This window comes from Nannobrachium achirus, assembly GCF_963921795.1.
Source record: "Nannobrachium achirus genome assembly, chromosome: 11".
Lineage (NCBI taxonomy): Eukaryota > Metazoa > Chordata > Actinopteri > Myctophiformes > Myctophidae > Nannobrachium > Nannobrachium achirus.
In genome coordinates, this window is record NC_137820.1 from 55,853,923 (window position 1) to 55,873,106 (window position 19,184).

General features: G+C 43.8%; 2 protein-coding genes across 4 annotated transcripts in view; one reads left to right on the plus strand and one right to left on the minus strand.

Moving 5' to 3' along the window:
* Positions 1-19,184, plus strand: part of LOC308294473 (uncharacterized protein) — a gene marked incomplete at its 3' end in the record, with an annotated part of 255,977 nt that overhangs the window by 228,184 nt on the left and 8,609 nt on the right. The gene's annotated exons all lie outside the window — the stretch shown is intronic.
* On the minus strand, positions 6,349-16,532 carry LOC308294691 (uncharacterized protein). 3 transcript variants are annotated; one of them, XM_080737481.1, is made up of 11 exons: positions 16,143-16,532; positions 14,341-14,451; positions 13,665-13,852; positions 10,017-10,094; positions 9,421-9,810; positions 8,993-9,094; positions 8,647-8,882; positions 8,353-8,531; positions 7,987-8,113; positions 7,473-7,637; positions 6,349-7,149 (listed from the first exon to the last, which is right to left on the minus strand). In XM_080737481.1, the coding sequence occupies exons 2-9, from the start codon at positions 14,448-14,450 to the stop codon at positions 8,074-8,076; spliced, it is 1,323 nt and encodes a 440-aa protein (XP_080593607.1). In that variant the 5' UTR covers position 14,451; positions 16,143-16,532; the 3' UTR covers positions 6,349-7,149; positions 7,473-7,637; positions 7,987-8,073. The 3 variants fall into 3 exon arrangements, with proteins under 3 accessions (XP_080593607.1, XP_080593606.1, XP_080593605.1); XM_080737479.1 differs by having other exon boundaries at positions 6,350-7,149; positions 14,341-16,532; XM_080737480.1 differs by lacking the exon at positions 10,017-10,094 and having other exon boundaries at positions 14,341-16,532.

A 19,184-nucleotide genomic window follows, 5' to 3' on the forward strand; every position in this document is an offset into this window, starting at 1 on the left:
AACAACAGATGGTCACTCCTTACATGGTCTCTATTCTATAGTTACACACACACACAGTCGGCATATTGTAATAGATTTGTGTGAGTCTCTCTGTTTGTAAGGGGTTTGTCAGGGAGGAACAGGTGATGATGTCAACCCTGCAGTGGGTTTAAATTGCATCATCTAATACATTTAATAAATTAATACCACAATGATTGTTATATGGATTTGTCCACCACAGGCTGTTTGTCAATCACTCACTGCCTGTATGCAACCCTGTGTGCGTGTGTGCGCGTGCACAAACGTTAGAGAATGGGCACGCGCGTGCGCGGTATCGTGCACATTGCTTTTAGGGTCCCGGTTTTAGGCAACAGTGGTTCGCGTCCCGGTTTGAGCGGCTGAAAATATGGTCACCCTAATATAAGAGACAAAAATACTTTATATCGCTGACTGTCCTTTTTTGACGCCTTCAATTATCATGGTCAAGGGGAAAAAATTACCTCATGACATGTTGTGCCTACACTCCCTACAGTACACGTGTGGGGGATGTTGTGTTGCAGTAACCAAAAGTGTTAGATGAACATTACTCTGCTTTGCATATGGATTTAAGGAATAAGGATTGGAAGAAGAGTTGTTTTCTACAGTCACAGCTGCCATTGGATCTACTTTCATGAAGCAATGTTTTGGTGTGTTGACTTCGAAAGCGTATGCGTAAACGCTCCAGGCTACACCAAGGAGGGAGTATATGTGAGGAAGACCAGATAGTCTGTGTACAAAACGCATAGGCGTGCTTAAAAAATAGAACCGATCCTATTTTTAGGGAATGCGTATCCGTGGTTCGCGCTATCCGTACGCCTGGTGTAGCCGGCTGAATTGATATACATTGGATCTATCCAAAACGCACATACGCGTGCGCGCCCCGCATATGCACTCATACGCACTGACGTGCGCGAAACGGCTTGGTGTAGCTCGGCCGTTACACCGCAAATGTTGACCTATAGAATCTGGTGACAATGATTGCGTTCACTGCATATAATGTAAACAGACGTTAATAAAGTATTGGTGAGGCGATGACGTGGTGTAGGCCTATACTGTTTGATTTGCGTTGTAGATGACAACTATTTGAGGGGACTATTAACGCGAGTGGGTGGCCAATAGTGAAATACGGACGTTACCGCGATTGAGATGAAAGACAAGTAGTAGAAAGTTGTGAGCTAACTATCAGCTATTTAGCTAACTGTTTCCTTTCCGGGTTGACTTGAGGCTATTTTATACAGAGGCAAAAGATGACGGTAATAACGAATACAACTGTATACAGAGGTTTGTAAACTACATCTTGCAAAATTGGCATGGGTGTTTGAATTTGTAAGCTATATTTAGTAGATATGTAGTACGTCTCTTGGCCAAGTGGTTTGGTTTTAAATTTGCGGTGATTGACCCGGTAGTAGATGATTTACCCTTTTGTATTATAAAGATACACTAGGAAGCACATGCTTCACAATCACAGACTGCATCAAATTCTCTCCCCATCTCTCTCTCTCATCAGACCGCTGCTCATGGCTGGACCACACACCTTGGGACCCCATAGTGGCCATAACAGGTCTATTTGCTATTTTTTTTGTTTTTTTTGCCAATTTGAGCAGGCAATATGCTGCTGGCATTTATATTTTTGGTTTAGGCCTTTTAATTTGTGTTTTAATTATATTAATAAAAACTATACAAATACAAAACAAAAAGAAGGGTTCCCAAGGTGTGTGGCCCAGTACCCCCCCCCAAGGGGGGGGGGGGTGCAGGCAGCTCTTCGGGGCCCCAGGAGCAGCAGCAGCCTCTCCCCCCCCCCCCCCTCTTGGCCAAGTGGTTTGGTTTTAAATTTGCGGTGATTGACCCGGTAGTAGATGATTTACCCTTTTGTATTATAAAGATACACTAGGAAGCACATGCTTCACAATCACAGACTGCATCAAATTCTCTCCCCATCTCTCTCTCTCATCAGACCGCTGCTCATGGCTGGACCACACACCTTGGGACCCCATAGTGGCCATAACAGGTCTATTTGCTATTTTTTTTGTTTTTTTTGCCAATTTGAGCAGGCAATATGCTGCTGGCATTTATATTTTTGGTTTAGGCCTTTTAATTTGTGTTTTAATTATATTAATAAAAACTATACAAATACAAAACAAAAAGAAGGGTTCCCAAGGTGTGTGGCCCAGTACCCCCCCCCAAGGGGGGGGGGGGGGGGGGGGGTGCAGGCAGCTCTTCGGGGCCCCAGGAGCAGCAGCAGCCTCTCCCCCCCCCCCCCTCTTGGCCAAGTGGTTTGGTTTTAAATTTGCGGTGATTGACCCGGTAGTAGATGATTTACCCTTTTGTATTATAAAGATACACTAGGAAGCACATGCTTCACAATCACAGACTGCATCAAATTCTCTCCCCATCTCTCTCTCTCATCAGACCGCTGCTCATGGCTGGACCACACACCTTGGGACCCCATAGTGGCCATAACAGGTCTATTTGCTATTTTTTTTGTTTTTTTTGCCAATTTGAGCAGGCAATATGCTGCTGGCATTTATATTTTTGGTTTAGGCCTTTTAATTTGTGTTTTAATTATATTAATAAAAACTATACAAATACAAAACAAAAAGAAGGGTTCCCAAGGTGTGTGGCCCAGTACCCCCCCCCCCAAGGGGGGGGGGGGGGTGCAGGCAGCTCTTCGGGGCCCCAGGAGCAGCAGCAGCCTCTCCCCCCCCCCCCCCCCTCTTGGCCAAGTGGTTTGGTTTTAAATTTGCGGTGATTGACCCGGTAGTAGATGATTTACCCTTTTGTATTATAAAGATACACTAGGAAGCACATGCTTCACAATCACAGACTGCATCAAATTCTCTCCCCATCTCTCTCTCTCATCAGACCGCTGCTCATGGCTGGACCACACACCTTGGGACCCCATAGTGGCCATAACAGGTCTATTTGCTATTTTTTTTGTTTTTTTTGCCAATTTGAGCAGGCAATATGCTGCTGGCATTTATATTTTTGGTTTAGGCCTTTTAATTTGTGTTTTAATTATATTAATAAAAACTATACAAATACAAAACAAAAAGAAGGGTTCCCAAGGTGTGTGGCCCAGTACCCCCCCCCCAAGGGGGGGGGGGGGGTGCAGGCAGCTCTTCGGGGCCCCAGGAGCAGCAGCAGCCTCTCCCCCCCCCCCCCCCCCCTCTTGGCCAAGTGGTTTGGTTTTAAATTTGCGGTGATTGACCCGGTAGTAGATGATTTACCCTTTTGTATTATAAAGATACACTAGGAAGCACATGCTTCACAATCACAGACTGCATCAAATTCTCTCCCCATCTCTCTCTCTCATCAGACCGCTGCTCATGGCTGGACCACACACCTTGGGACCCCATAGTGGCCATAACAGGTCTATTTGCTATTTTTTTTGTTTTTTTTGCCAATTTGAGCAGGCAATATGCTGCTGGCATTTATATTTTTGGTTTAGGCCTTTTAATTTGTGTTTTAATTATATTAATAAAAACTATACAAATACAAAACAAAAAGAAGGGTTCCCAAGGTGTGTGGCCCGGTGCAGGCAGCTCTTCGGGGCCCCAGGAGCAGCAGCAGCCTCTCCCCCCCCCCCCACCTCTTGGCCAAGTGGTTTGGTTTTAAATTTGCGGTGATTGACCCGGTAGTAGATGATTTACCCTTTTGTATTATAAAGATACACTAGGAAGCACATGCTTCACAATCACAGACTGCATCAAATTCTCTCCCCATCTCTCTCTCTCATCAGACCGCTGCTCATGGCTGGACCACACACCTTGGGACCCCATAGTGGCCATAACAGGTCTATTTGCTATTTTTTTTGTTTTTTTTGCCAATTTGAGCAGGCAATATGCTGCTGGCATTTATATTTTTGGTTTAGGCCTTTTAATTTGTGTTTTAATTATATTAATAAAAACTATACAAATACAAAACAAAAAGAAGGGTTCCCAAGGTGTGTGGCCCAGTACCCCCCCCCCCCCAAGGGGGGGGGGGGGGTGCAGGCAGCTCTTCGGGGCCCCAGGAGCAGCAGCAGCCTCTCCCCCCCCCCCCCCCTCTTGGCCAAGTGGTTTGGTTTTAAATTTGCGGTGATTGACCCGGTAGTAGATGATTTACCCTTTTGTATTATAAAGATAAACTAGGAAGCACATGCTTCACAATCACAGACTGCATCAAATTCTCTCCCCATCTCTCTCTCTCATCAGACCGCTGCTCATGGCTGGACCACACACCTTGGGACCCCATAGTGGCCATAACAGGTCTATTTGCTATTTTTTTTGTTTTTTTTGCCAATTTGAGCAGGCAATATGCTGCTGGCATTTATATTTTTGGTTTAGGCCTTTTAATTTGTGTTTTAATTATATTAATAAAAACTATACAAATACAAAACAAAAAGAAGGGTTCCCAAGGTGTGTGGCCCAGTACCCCCCCCCCCCCCCCCAAGGGGGGGGGGGGGGGGTGCAGGCAGCTCTTCGGGGCCCCAGGAGCAGCAGCAGCCTCTCCCCCCCCCCCCCCCCCCTCTTGGCCAAGTGGTTTGGTTTTAAATTTGCGGTGATTGACCCGGTAGTAGATGATTTACCCTTTTGTATTATAAAGATACACTAGGAAGCACATGCTTCACAATCACAGACTGCATCAAATTCTCTCCCCATCTCTCTCTCTCATCAGACCGCTGCTCATGGCTGGACCACACACCTTGGGACCCCATAGTGGCCATAACAGGTCTATTTGCTATTTTTTTTGTTTTTTTTGCCAATTTGAGCAGGCAATATGCTGCTGGCATTTATATTTTTGGTTTAGGCCTTTTAATTTGTGTTTTAATTATATTAATAAAAACTATACAAATACAAAACAAAAAGAAGGGTTCCCAAGGTGTGTGGCCCAGTACCCCCCCCCCCCCAAGGGGCCCCAGGAGCAGCAGCAGCCTCTCCCCCCCCCCCCCCCCCCCCCCCTCTTGGCCAAGTGGTTTGGTTTTAAATTTGCGGTGATTGACCCGGTAGTAGATGATTTACCCTTTTGTATTATAAAGATACACTAGGAAGCACATGCTTCACAATCACAGACTGCATCAAATTCTCTCCCCATCTCTCTCTCTCATCAGACCGCTGCTCATGGCTGGACCACACACCTTGGGACCCCATAGTGGCCATAACAGGTCTATTTGCTATTTTTTTTGTTTTTTTTGCCAATTTGAGCAGGCAATATGCTGCTGGCATTTATATTTTTGGTTTAGGCCTTTTAATTTGTGTTTTAATTATATTAATAAAAACTATACAAATACAAAACAAAAAGAAGGGTTCCCAAGGTGTGTGGCCCAGTACCCCCCCCCCCCAAGGGGGGGGGGGTGCAGGCAGCTCTTCGGGGCCCCAGGAGCAGCAGCAGCCTCTCCCCCCCCCCCCCCCTCTTGGCCAAGTGGTTTGGTTTTAAATTTGCGGTGATTGACCCGGTAGTAGATGATTTACCCTTTTGTATTATAAAGATACACTAGGAAGCACATGCTTCACAATCACAGACTGCATCAAATTCTCTCCCCATCTCTCTCTCTCATCAGACCGCTGCTCATGGCTGGACCACACACCTTGGGACCCCATAGTGGCCATAACAGGTCTATTTGCTATTTTTTTTGTTTTTTTTGCCAATTTGAGCAGGCAATATGCTGCTGGCATTTATATTTTTGGTTTAGGCCTTTTAATTTGTGTTTTAATTATATTAATAAAAACTATACAAATACAAAACAAAAAGAAGGGTTCCCAAGGTGTGTGGCCCAGTACCCCCCCCCCCCAAGGGGGGGGTGGTGCAGGCAGCTCTTCGGGGCCCCAGGAGCAGCAGCAGCCTCTCCCCCCCCCCCCCCCCTCTTGGCCAAGTGGTTTGGTTTTAAATTTGCGGTGATTGACCCGGTAGTAGATGATTTACCCTTTTGTATTATAAAGATACACTAGGAAGCACATGCTTCACAATCACAGACTGCATCAAATTCTCTCCCCATCTCTCTCTCTCATCAGACCGCTGCTCATGGCTGGACCACACACCTTGGGACCCCATAGTGGCCATAACAGGTCTATTTGCTATTTTTTTTGTTTATTTTGCCAATTTGAGCAGGCAATATGCTGCTGGCATTTATATTTTTGGTTTAGGCCTTTTAATTTGTGTTTTAATTATATTAATAAAAACTATACAAATACAAAACAAAAAGAAGGGTTCCCAAGGTGTGTGGCCCAGTACCCCCCCCCCCAAGGGGGGGGGGGGGGGGTGCAGGCAGCTCTTCGGGGCCCCAGGAGCAGCAGCAGCCTCTCCCCCCCCCCCCCCCCCCCGAGGGGCAACAAGAGCAGCCTGCCCCAGGACACAGACCCCTGTCCGAAGAACATGAAGAAGACCGTAAGAATAACCAGACCACGATCTAAACCACTGATTATCGCCGATCATGCTTTGATCGGCCCGATCCGATCCATTGCCGATTGATCGGTAACATCTCTAGTCAAGACACATAATCCACATAGGCATTCGGGTGGTGCAGTGGTAAAATGCCTGCCCTCCACCACAGATTTGAAAGCCACCATGGTGCATCTGGCTTTGTCGAGCATCTATCGCTGGCCAGGGAGGAGGGTGGTAATTGGCACTGCATTCCTACAGGCTGTCAGCAGGGAGTGTTGGGAGGGAGTAGGATGAAGGCTCTCTGTCCTCCTGGTAGGTAAGTCAGTAGGATCCATGAGTAGGCGTGAGGTAGACCAAGAAAAAAGTAGACCAACAACGTCAAAAGTACCATGTCCCTGTTATAGTTCAGTATTCAATTTGAGTGACAGAGTGCCTGTCTCTCTGTATCTCCGTCTCACTCTCTCTCGCTGTCTGTCTCTCTCTGTCTCTCCGTCTCCATCTCTGGAAGAGTGCCTTCCACATCAACGTCACCAGGAGAGTCCGAGTCAGGAGAGTCCGAGTCAGAACTGTCGGAGTCTGAACTGCCAGAGTCCGAACTTAGGAAGAACTGCTCTTCATCTGAACTGTCCAACGGGTCCACTTGCCTGTCATCGGTTGATGACATGACCTCCAAGTAACGCTTCCTTGCGCGCCTCTTAACAGCTCTCAGCTCCATCTCCTTTTTGCGGACGAGGCACGTGAGACCCCTCCTTGCGTCCTCCGGTAGAACTCCTAAAAAAGGAACAATGTGTCACTCACTATATAGGGAACAACGCATATTTCACACTCTAAACTAGGCCTGTCAAAATGATTACACAATCACCTAATTGCAATTATTTTTGCTTAGATCGTCACAATAATTTCCATTTTGGATTTTCAGAAATAGTGGAAATAGCAGATCTACAAGCTCAAAAACGTCACGTTGTGATGTGTTTTGAGCTGGTAGATCAGCCATTTCCAGCCAAACAGAAATTACATTACCTAGCACAATCCTGTTTTAACATGACAGAACATTTTCAATAAGTAGAAGTTCACAATGTTACTTTGCCACTTGCCTTCATTCTGATGGAGAGAAACGTCGGACAGCACTCTGGAACGGGCCTTGAGAAAATCCCAGTGCTGCCTCATCTCCCGGACAATGATGTACTTTTCTTCCTGAAGCCTACGGACTGCCATGCACTTGATGAACACCTCTTTCTTCGTACTGTAATCAACAGACCCTGTAATACATAGATATGGAAGGTTGGGAACACTGCTCAAAGATTATAGACGCATATATTATTTGTCATTCATGTCATCATTTATCAGTATTAATCATATACGGTACTATAGCAACAAGATGAAAGAAAGAATACATACAGGACATTAACCACGCACACACCATTTGTTGTTGAGCGTCCCTCATGACCCTATACTAGTAACTATCAGGTGTTTCTGCTCTACATTAAATATCTTCACTGAAAATAGCCAATCTACAAGCTCACAATGCGTCGCGCTTGTCAATCGGCTATTTTGCGCAAATGTTTTCCCAGAATAGAGACGCTGGGGTTTAAGAGGCCAAATGCATACCACATATTTGCCACGGCCAGGGATTCTCTGTGGCGAGGATGGTGTCAAAGCACAATGTTTGGTCAGGAACCAGGCTGTTGTACTCATCTACCAGGACCTCAGGACGAAGATGGCTTGTTCGTTGGATCTAAAAAAAAAAAATGGGGAGACATTTCATTTAAGATGTTGAACACTAAAAGTTCAAGGTATTTCCAGACTGATCATGTAGGATCTCTCAAACATTCATAGCAATATGGTGGGAACGTTACAGTGACCTCACATAATCAGTCTGGCAATGCCAAGCTACAGCGCAACTGGGTTACACTGTGTAAAATGCACAATAGATTTTGCCATTCCTTGATATGAACAGTGTGGATATGTACAAACCTTGCTGTGCTCTTAAAACGGTAATGCTTCCGGTTCCCATCTACAGAGACCGCAAGCATTGACGGCGTGCATGCAGGACAGCAAAATGGCTCCTCCTGGCAGAGGGAATCGATCAGGTACCGTACAGCAGCCCATTCAAAAAATATTTTTTGAAAGCTGTCTGAAGGAATTTTCCCAGTCTAGAAAAACAACAGCAGAAACAACAGCAAAAAACATTAGTTTAACAGAAATCTTCATATCCAAACAAACACTTTTACAATGCGTGAAGTGCAGACCAAAGAAATTAGTACTTACACGGCCAAAGCGAACAGTCCTTCTGTCAATCATCCGTAGAAAAGCCTGAATTGCAATCCCTGGTGACAGCATCTTCAGGTCCTCAAAGGTATGGAACAAGTCTGCCTCGTAGATTGTTTGGAAGTTGACGGTGGTGGCTGGCCAGTAGCCATTTTGTACAAGATCCGCAACTCCTACATTCCACAAAGCCTGGCATCCCTCACAGGACAGCTGTGGCATGCTAAGATCATACCGTCCTACAGATACATACATACATACATACATGATGCTAACCACAATGTTTCTTGAGGGAGCTGTTTTGTAAGGAAACATATTTCAAACAGAGAAGAGGAAATCCTATAATTACCATTTATTGTGACCAAAACAACATCCTTTCCTTTGATGACCTTCATCAGCTCAGGTGGACAACCACAGATGTTGACAGGCATCACAATGGGCAAGAATCGCACTAAAAGAGAGTTTTGTTCATTATCAATTAGCAAAATCACATACAGCAGTCTAACGTACCTTCACTAGTTATCTATATGTCAATTAACAGTAATTAACTTCCCTCAGATGTCACTCATTAATGGGATGCTATTTAAAATGATATTATCAATTATATCATAATATTCTAGTTTAGATGCATATTATGCAGGCTGATACTAGGCTGGATGCTTCCTGGTACCTCCTACTTAAACAATTGATCTACTTATGTGACCATTTGTTTGTTGAATAGAGCACATTTATTCTGCTCATGTACTTTGGATAATAGCGTGTGCTAATGTAACTTACCACATTGTCTAACAGCCGCATCTACAATGCAACTGGTTGGAGCTAATGACCGGAAGAAACCACCAGTCATGTCATCCCGGTTGTGAAGGACCAGTGCCGTGCTGTGCCTGCTCATATCACATTCCGCACAGAGGAATGGACACGGGAGGCAGTTTCTGCACCGGACAGCTGCAGTGTTGTTCTGACACTGGCTGCAGATGGACGATGCCACATTTTCTCGTGCCAGCATGCAGTTGACCAGGGATGGCCTCATTGCCCTCCATCTTTCAGAGTGAAGGGCATTGCGAGTGCTCCAATCGTCCTTGGCCTGTGGAGCTCGTTCGAGTACCTCTGGCTCTGGCTCGTCATCCGAGCTGCTCTGGTCCTGCAGCAGATCTTGAAGGAGGCATTCTATAGGAATTGTAAAAGAAAGACATGCACTAGTACAAATATATTATGCCTACGGTTTGAACATTTTTATACAAAAACAAATAATAAATACATTCAAATGCAACAGTGTTAGATAACAATGTGAATGCTGCTTGGCAATTGCTCATCCAACAGGCAAAAATGAAAGAGAAGAAAATATAAACAACCGTAGATATTAAATGACCTACCACCAGTCTCTGAGGAAGTCTCTGGATCAACGGATGCGTCTGTACTAGAGTGAGCAGACTTGGAATGGCGTGTTTGGGCTGTAATGATAAAAAGATAGATACATATATCAATATCTATATATATCTATATATATATATATATATATATATATATATTAATCGCACGATTGTCCATAATTAATCACGATTAATCGCAAATTAATCGCATATTTTTTATCTGTTCTAAAACTACCTTAAACAGATATATAATACTCATATCAACATGGGAGGTAGACAAATACCTAGTTTATTCAAAATCTATATGACAAATAGGCTTACTGTCCAGAATATTCGAGAAAATGTTTCCATTAGGACAGATTTAAATTAACTTTTATATATTTAATCACTTTAACCACATCATCCCTATTCTGGGGGGAACATTCACCAATCATAGCTGATCTACAAGCTCACAATAAGATGCGTTGTGAGCTTTTAATCTTTTATTTTGTGAAGAGTTTGTGTATTGGAAAGATTACTCAAGTACAGTGCAGCGTTTTACAAAGTATAGAGGCTCTAGGTTTAACTGAAGTAATATTGATAGGCTACATTTGAAACATTATCAAAGTATTCTGAGGCACCGCACCCTGGACTGGTGTTAAGATTATGGCACCCCTAGTTCACTTTGATAAACCCTGTTATTATGTAGACACTGTGATGGCTTGTTGGTAGCCTTAGATTAACAATACATTAACATTAACGTGACGATGCCACACATTGCGGTGGTATTGCTTGGAGATTATAGGCTATAGCTAGCTGAAGATGTGTTGCACAAGGCATTATGCCCATCCAGTTCCCTGGCCCCTGCGATCATGTTGTGTGCACTGTCGGTGATCAGCAGTTTGCTGACTTTATTTTCAATGATACTCTCTCCGGCTACACGCATGGTGGAGGCTTTGGGGCAGACAGCACAGACAAGTTCCAGGGCTAGTAGGCTACGTCTGAAGCTAACGTGAAGCCAATCTGAGTTCCCAGAGGTTCTTTTTTTCGCCACTAGGGGGGCGAGAAGAACCTCTGGGCCAAAACTATGATATTCCTGGGGCAGGAAGTTGTCCCAGGCTCAGAATCTGAGCTGGGACAATACAGGAAGTAGAGCCCTGTGCAAACCTTCAAAACATTCAGAACAGAAACCAACCAAAAACACTACAACAATATGCAGCCCATGTTTCAAGGTGAATCCTACCAGACTAACGTGAAGCTAACGTCTTCATAACAGTCAGCCCATGCAACAGAAGCCTCCACTCCCCGTCAAAATAATGTGCTGTGTTCTCGAGAGAACTGTGATTACTGAGTGAAGTCCAATAGTCTCCAATGAGTGCAACCGTGGTTGTCTGTCTGCCCCTGCCTGTGTCCCAAAACCTCCACCGCTCTGCCTCTGACTGTCTGTGTGACTGTCTTGTTTACGTGTCTCTCCCTCTGCTCCCTCTCTGCACTGCGGGCTGCATTCTCTTCCTGACTACGGGGCGCACCGAGGCTCAAAACTCATTGCACCGGGGGGCAAAAATCACCGCGTTAATCGCACGTTAAAAATATTATCGCCGATAAAGGGATTTTGCGTTAATTAGTTAATATCGCGTTAACTTCCCCACCCTTAATATATATATATATATTTATTCCTTTTTTTCATGTTTCATGTTACATTTGTGTCCTCCAAATCATGCAAGGATAAAGACTAATAAGAAATAAAATGAAAATGTAAGCAAGCAGGTCAGAGTGGTCAGTAGTAGTAGTAGTGGGAAATTGAGAAGAAGGTTGTGTATAACCTTTCTATGTGCTAGACCTCTGGTAGATATATTAGAGCTTACAGTACTGTACCTACACACTGGTATATACAGTGGAGCTAACAGTACTTACACACTGGTAGATATATCGGAGCTTAATACAGTACTTACACACATCCATCTTAATTAATAATAATAGTTACCTCCCACGAGGGAAATTCAGTATTTGCAGCCCAACCCAGCTGCTTCGCAGCCCACAAGGAGCGCGTGAGCAATTAGGGGTTAAGAGTCTTGCTCAGGGACACACATCAACATTGCTATCCTGGCCGAGAATCAAACCAGTGACAGGCAGGCCCCCTAACCATTCAGCTATGGCCGCCCCATACCCAAGCCATGAACCCAGTAGATTAGATTAGAGTTTATTTGTCATTGTAACAATACAGTACAGGTACACAGGCACAGTTTCATTTGTCAACGATCAACTCATTTACAAAGAACAGTACACATACAAGTACATTCACAGTACAACGAAATGTATTTGTGCATTTAAGGGAGCACAGCTGCTGCCATTCCACGGCGCTGCCAATATAGCCCTTTCTTGCTGAAAAAAGAAAAAGATTTGGGAGTGGGGAGTACAAGCTTTGCGTTTGGGTGATGGGGAGTTGCAGGCTTGGGCTGTTAAAAAAACATTGCTTCCATACAGTTCCACTAATTTGAGGAACTGCCTGGGAGAAAGAAAAAAAAGCCCTGACAAGACATTGGGTGGGGAGGTGGGGGGGGGGGTGTGGGTGAAGGCAGGTGAATGGTTGTGTGTGTGCATGCGTGTACGTTGCAGGCCAAAAGCTATCACTCTACCGACTGGGCTAACTGCACACAGGGAGCTAGCAATAACAGAACTGGGGCTACTATCAGTGTCCGGGGACCACCAGGGGTCCCTGGAAGGGTTCCAGGTGGTCCCCAGCTAAATGGGTCCCCAGGCAAAGAGTTGTTAACAAATGGAGCCTTATAGATCTTTAACTCTCAAATGAAAATGTATTTTATTTTACGTTTTCAGTTAACTTCCCTTTGGTACCAACATCAATACAGCATGGAATTGTGGACAAAAGATTCTTTCGTTTTGTCTCAGAGGCTAAATCTCATCAAAATGTGAGATGTACTGTATAGACATGGAATGCATATCAAGTGTTTCCAAAATAACTAATCTTAGCTCATACCCCCTCTCCAAGACAACGGTGGTCCCCAGGTTGATTCTTAGTGAGGGTGGTGGCCCCTGGTTCATAATCAGTTGAAAGCCCCAGATCATTATAGTATCTATACACTATAGTATGCTATTTTTATACTTACATAGTTATATACTGTCTATAGGGGTGCAACTGTTAAAGCTATATTGTGAGATATTGTTTGTTTTTTAGTAGCCCTATTTATCAAGTAATGATAGTCTCCAATAACCCCATCTCTACAGGTCTTTAAAACTGGAACACTCTGTAGTGTTTGTTTTTTTAGAGAGAGAGAGAATTTCTCTGTGTCATCACTTATGTCTTTGCCATTTGTGTTATAACACCAATATCACTTGTTTATCCTGCATCCTGTAAGTTTTCTCTAATGTTTGTATAAATTGGTTGTCCTAACCTGTAAATGTATTTTCTATTTACTAAAGAGCTGAAAGACAAGGAGACCAATCTTACTTAACTAATACTGTAGGAATCATGACTACTACAACATCATATACCGGTAGCAATCTTACACGTATTTGAAGCAAACAAAAGTAAGTCCAAATAATCAATTGAATATACACTGCTCAAAGAAAAAAGGGAACACTGTGATCCCTTAATTGTTTTGAGCCGTTTTCATGAGCACTGTAGTCATACTAACTGGCTTAATAGATACTAACCCTGTCCAGATGGGTTCCGGCTAGCTGCTGGCCTCTTGGCTAGAATACGTCCACTCTCATCTCTCTCTATCCACCTCACGCTCTGTGCTCGTGCAGGACGGAGCCGGGGTTTCTTTTTTGGTGCTTCTTGATCTGCCACAAGCTCGTCCAACTCATGGAGGAGGACGGGCAAATCATCGGCATCCAAACTAAAAACAAACAGGGTGGAAAAAGATATGGTTAAATAGCTTGCTGCTGGCCTCTTGGCTATAATTGTCTCTCCAGGGTTCCCAGTTCCCACACATCATTACCGATTAATTTCCTAAACTTTTCCAAAACTTTTCCAGAATATTTAACCCGATTTCCAGGACTATATAACAATAATTCTGCTAAATAACAAGTCGCTTACTGCTATGCACAACGCCTCGCGTTGTGAGGCATTGTGAGCATGTAGATCTGCCATTTTCACAATTTCTGCCTCTAATATTTGACAATTTGGCCAGTGTTTAATTTGACATTTCAGAGGTATTAACAAAATCAATAACCAAAGACAATGCATAGCTATTTTTTCCAGGACCTTCCAGGACCCTTGATCAATTCCAAAGCTTTTCCTGTACTGGAAAAATATTTTTCGAATCAATTTCAAAATATTTCCAGGAATTTCATGACCGTGGGAACCCTGTCTCTCTCTACCGACCTGGTCGATGGTCGTGGGAGACTGGGTCGAGCTGTCTGTGTTGCTGGTGGTGCTTGCTCTGCAACAATTTCATCCAGCTCATCCAGGATGGCTTCATCGTCTGAATCCATTCTAAAAACAAGCGGGTGGAAACATAGGTTGATTAGCTTTCTTGTGAAAATGTAAACATAGTAGGCCAGGGGTCGGCAACGTTTTGACATGAAGTGCCAAGTTTTCATTTTCTTGATAGTGTGCCATATCAACTATAACACCACATCTTAATTATGACACCAACATATAATATTTCCAATTGGTTTTGACGGGCTATACATGACCTTTATTTTTGTTCTTCTTTAGAAATATATTATTTTACATTAGTCTGTACTCTGTAGGCATAATGATCATTAGACTCAAGCAATAACCCACTTATCTCCCAGACTCTCTCCCCAAAGTTATCAGTTTGAATGAATGTAGAATTATGCAGGATGTAAACTGCATATAGATGTGAGTGGACTCTCTCACACTTCTACCAGTGTGCCAATGATTACCCTCCCCTGTGCCAATGTTGGCACCCGTGCCTAAGATTGCCTACCCCTGTACTAGGCTATTTTGATGATTCATTTAAATAAGATGAATGATTTTCCTTCGGACAATAAAGAAATTGAAGAGCTATCCTTGTTAAAAACAGCAATTAGTGGACATCAAGTAGCAAACACCAGGAGATCATAACCACTTTGGCCAAGCTGGAAATTGCAACTCCAGTGCACATGGTTTGCTGCCATTAGAGATGCAACATAATCCATTGACTCTCAAGCCATTGCAAACTTGAATTATTGAGATCAATGAGTTACTTTTTCATTTCAGCCAAGGTGCAAGATACTATATTTAGCCAATTTAAAAAGTAGAGCCACCACAATTTATGTAAAATATCAATAATGTGAGAATATTCCCTTTGCGTTCCCAAATACAGTATACACGTACATTCACTCATAAAGAGATAAGCACTTTTAAATCATATGTGGTTATTATTAAAGAGGTCTACTTTGCTTCAGTTATCACATCCATCTCTGTACATTTTCTTTTGAACTACAAAATATACATGTACTTTTCCTGTTAGGAAAGCCTGATAAAAGTATCACAATCCCTGTTTAAATGCGCCACAATACATGACATTACATCTAAGTTTAAACATTTCAGAAGAGAGCCCCCAGACCCCACAGCCAAAGGTGTCCCACGGTACATTATTGTTTTCCTGACCATCTCACATAATAATAATAACATCACCTTGGGTTTATCACAATAGTACTTGCATGTACTATATTACTATAGCAACCACCTGGGCCCAGTTTAGCCCAGCACAAGCTCGAAAAGATTTTTGTGCTATTTTCACAATGCCCCCGTGCCAGAGCTTGGAGTCTCCATCAGTGGGGGAGGGGACTGATGGAGACCTGAAGTGCCTTGCCTTACTTTAGAGTAAGGCAAGGCAAGTTTATTTGTATAACATATTTCTACAAGGTAATTCAACATGCTTATCATAAAACATTAAAGTAGTAGTTGACGTCCAATTGTTTTCTTGAGTTCAATAAAAACATTGTTTTGTATTTGTCTCATTCATAAGACAAACATTTCACAATAGAACCGTGTTATACAAAATGTAATGCATCAACTCTTGGTGCTCGTCAGGGTGTGTGGATCCCCAGTTAAAATATGATTATTTTGGGGGTTGCGGCCTGAAAAGGTTGAGAACCACTCTGTTCTATGGAAACACTTAGCACACGCCATGGTAGCTAACAACATTAGCCATCAGTGTTGCTCTAACTTACCTTAATGCGATGTAGGCCTTTAGTAGTAGTAGTAGTAGTTGTCTCTCGGTTGTCTCAAACAAACCAAAGCTGTTCCGTCAGCAACAATAAAGGGTATGCGCAAATCGAGAGGCAAAGAGAGTTTAACACTGTCTAATGCGATCAGATATGACTTTTCTGTTTGGCTGTACTTTCCGCATAAGTTCCGGGTATGATGATGATGTCACACCAGTCAGTGGTAGGGGGTGCAAAACCACGCCCCGGACTCATTTTTGAAGCTTGTGATTGGCTGAACCGGAGATAGGGAGCGCTACATTGTAGTCACTTGGACCGCGGAGGTGCACCAAAACCTGAACCTATCCTTAACCATTCCTAACCCTAACCCCAACTCTAACCCTAACCCTAACTCTAACCCTAACCCTAACCCTAACTCTAACCCTAACCCTAACCTTAACCTCAGTAAAACAGACGCTGAGTAGCTAACCTGCCGATGCTGGTGAAAACGAGCGCTCCTTGCCTTAGCTCTCCTAGAATTTAGAAACTCGCGTAGGGCGTGTGGTGAAAGACGTACGAAACTTCCGGTAAAAATACCTAATTATAATATTTTTTTAAATTATTTTAACAATGAATAAACACAATGGCTCAAATTACATTAGCAATATCCTTAAATGATTAATTAAACTCGATGGCCATGCCATTTCGGTTGGCTCAAAATAAAAACATGAAAGAAATACATTAAACATTAAATAAAAATCTAAGGAATTAATTAGAGGGAGGTAAAATTAAACCCATTATAAAGCTAAGGCTTTAAATGTTATCAAAATGCATTAACACATTCCCCGCCATTTTAACATAGCTTCGTACTCTACGGTGCCTATGGTCTCCATAGACTTCCATGTAATTCATAGTGCACGGATCATGCACACCCATGCCTAGATAATGCACCACGTGTGTCCACATTGCTCACAGCTTTCAAACAAAAAAATCCGAATGGAAATCCGTTCAGGCATTCATGAGATAGAAGCCATTATGTTTTCCTAAAATGTAAACAAAGATGGCTGCCATGTTTGATAGATGGGGTTGCTATGGGGGTTAAACATGCAATTTCGCGATTTCTATCATGCCTACTACGTTTTTTGGGGTCAGAAATTGTTTTTGATTTTTTTTTTTTTTTTTGAAAAAAAAAATTCTTTTTTTCAAAAAAATTCTCGGGACTATCGGGCCTGGCAGGGAAAGACATTGAAATAATCTCGGGACTATCGGGCCTGGCATGCAATGAGTTAAATGGAAATGCCTATAAACTAAACCACCGGAATATTGAAATGGACACGTGACTTCTTCTTCTTTCGTGTATCATCGTGACGATGACTCGTTTTAGCCCATGTTGCAGAACCGGGATGCTGGTTTGATACACGCGTGTAACAGCATCCCGGTTCTGACAATCGCGTTGTCATGGTAACCTCACTAGCGCGACTGAAAGAGTGGGCGGAGAGCCAACAGCCACTGCTGCTTGAATGAACGCAAGGAGCCCATTCCTCCTGCTGCTTGAATAAACGCCACGGCTCATGAGCCGGTCTTGGAGCTTCTTGAATAAACGCCATGGGCATATGTGTCAGCACGTCAACCCTCTGACGAACAGAGGATGATAATGTGTTGGATTTTAAGTATGGTAACATGTCCATAGTTCACACCTCACTGATTACAGAAAGAGGTTTTGCTGTTGTTAGTTTGGACTCTCTCCTGTGACCAATGCGGTGTGGTTAAACCTGTCAGGATCAACCTCCACCAGCATAGGTCCCAGAGTCACTGAATCACTAAGCCTCTCCACCACGGCGAGGTCACAGCAAAAGGAGAGGAAGGTGGCCCTTAAAAGGGCCGTTTGGCGGGGCGGGGGGGGGGGGGGGGGGGGGGTGCAGGGTGCAGGCAGGGTCTTGGATCTCACATGAGGGAAAAGTAGTTGGCCACCGCGGAGTGGGACCGGCGTCCCACTCTCGCTGAATCTCTTGCAGAGTCTTCTCCTCCTTCAGCTTCCTGAGGGAAAAGAATTCTGAAGAGACTCCAGCTCCTCCATCCTCTCCTCGTGCTCGTCCACTTCTTCTTTCGTGTATCATCATCCTTGATGATTGGTTGACAACATATTTCCTGCAACTCCACCAGGCCTGACCACAACAGTGTAACTTCCTGCAACTCCACCAGGTCTGACCACAACAGTGTAACTTCAGCCATAGTAATGGATAAGTCGTCTCTCTGCTGCTTACAGTTCAGTTCTGTGCTTTCTCTGTGACAAGAAAGAAGAAAAGTGATGTGAACGGCCTGCTCTTCTCTATTTATCCTGCTGGCTGCCCGCTGCTCATTGGCTGTTGCCTAGCAACGGTTTGTATACAACAGAGACGCGCAAACGCTCTGACGTGGCTGCCCGCTGCTCATTGGCTGTTGCCTAGGTTTGTATACAACAGAGACGCGCAAACGCTCTGACGTGGCTGCCCGCTGCTCATTGGCTGTTGCCTAGGTTTGTATATGTTACAGGGTAAATGGGTAACTCAGGGAGACCTCGGTAAGAGCGCTCGTTTTGTAGTTCACCACACACTAATCACCACCAGATGGCGACGTCAGCCACTGGATAAGAGAGTTACGTCACGCTTTGAACTCGCCGCAGACCGGAAGTGTTTACTCTTTATTTACTAGCCTAGCCTAGCCTAGCCTAGCCTAGCCTAGCCTAGCCTAGCCATTAGCTCCATTGTAGTCACTTGGACAGGGCGTTTAACGTGCGCTTGCCCAGGCCTTACGGCCTGGGCATAAATATAACGATTGCATTCACCACGGCTTCGTAACTCGCGCGGCGCTCCGCCGGCGCGGAAAAATTTCCTGTTAGGAAAGCCTGATAAAAGTATCACAATCCCTGTTTAAATGCGCCACAATACATGACATTACATCTAAGTTTAAACATTTCAGAAGAGAGCCCCCAGACCCCACAGCCAAAGGTGTCCCACGGTACATTATTGTTTTCCTGACCATCTCACATAATAATAATAACATCACCTTGGGTTTATCACAATAGTACTT

Bases quoted from the DNA above. Each gene is read 5' to 3' on its own strand.
- LOC308294691 (XM_080737479.1), bottom strand. From the start codon at position 14,558: ATGAAAACTTGGCACTTCATGTCAAAACGTTGCCGACCCCTGGCCTAC. The intron at 8,883-8,992 runs GTAATTATAGGA...ATGTATCTGTAG, and splicing joins TGTTTTGGTCACAATAAATG to GACGGTATGATCTTAGCATG. The intron at 8,532-8,646 runs GTAAGTACTAAT...TTGTTTTTCTAG, and splicing joins GGACTGTTCGCTTTGGCCGT to ACTGGGAAAATTCCTTCAGA.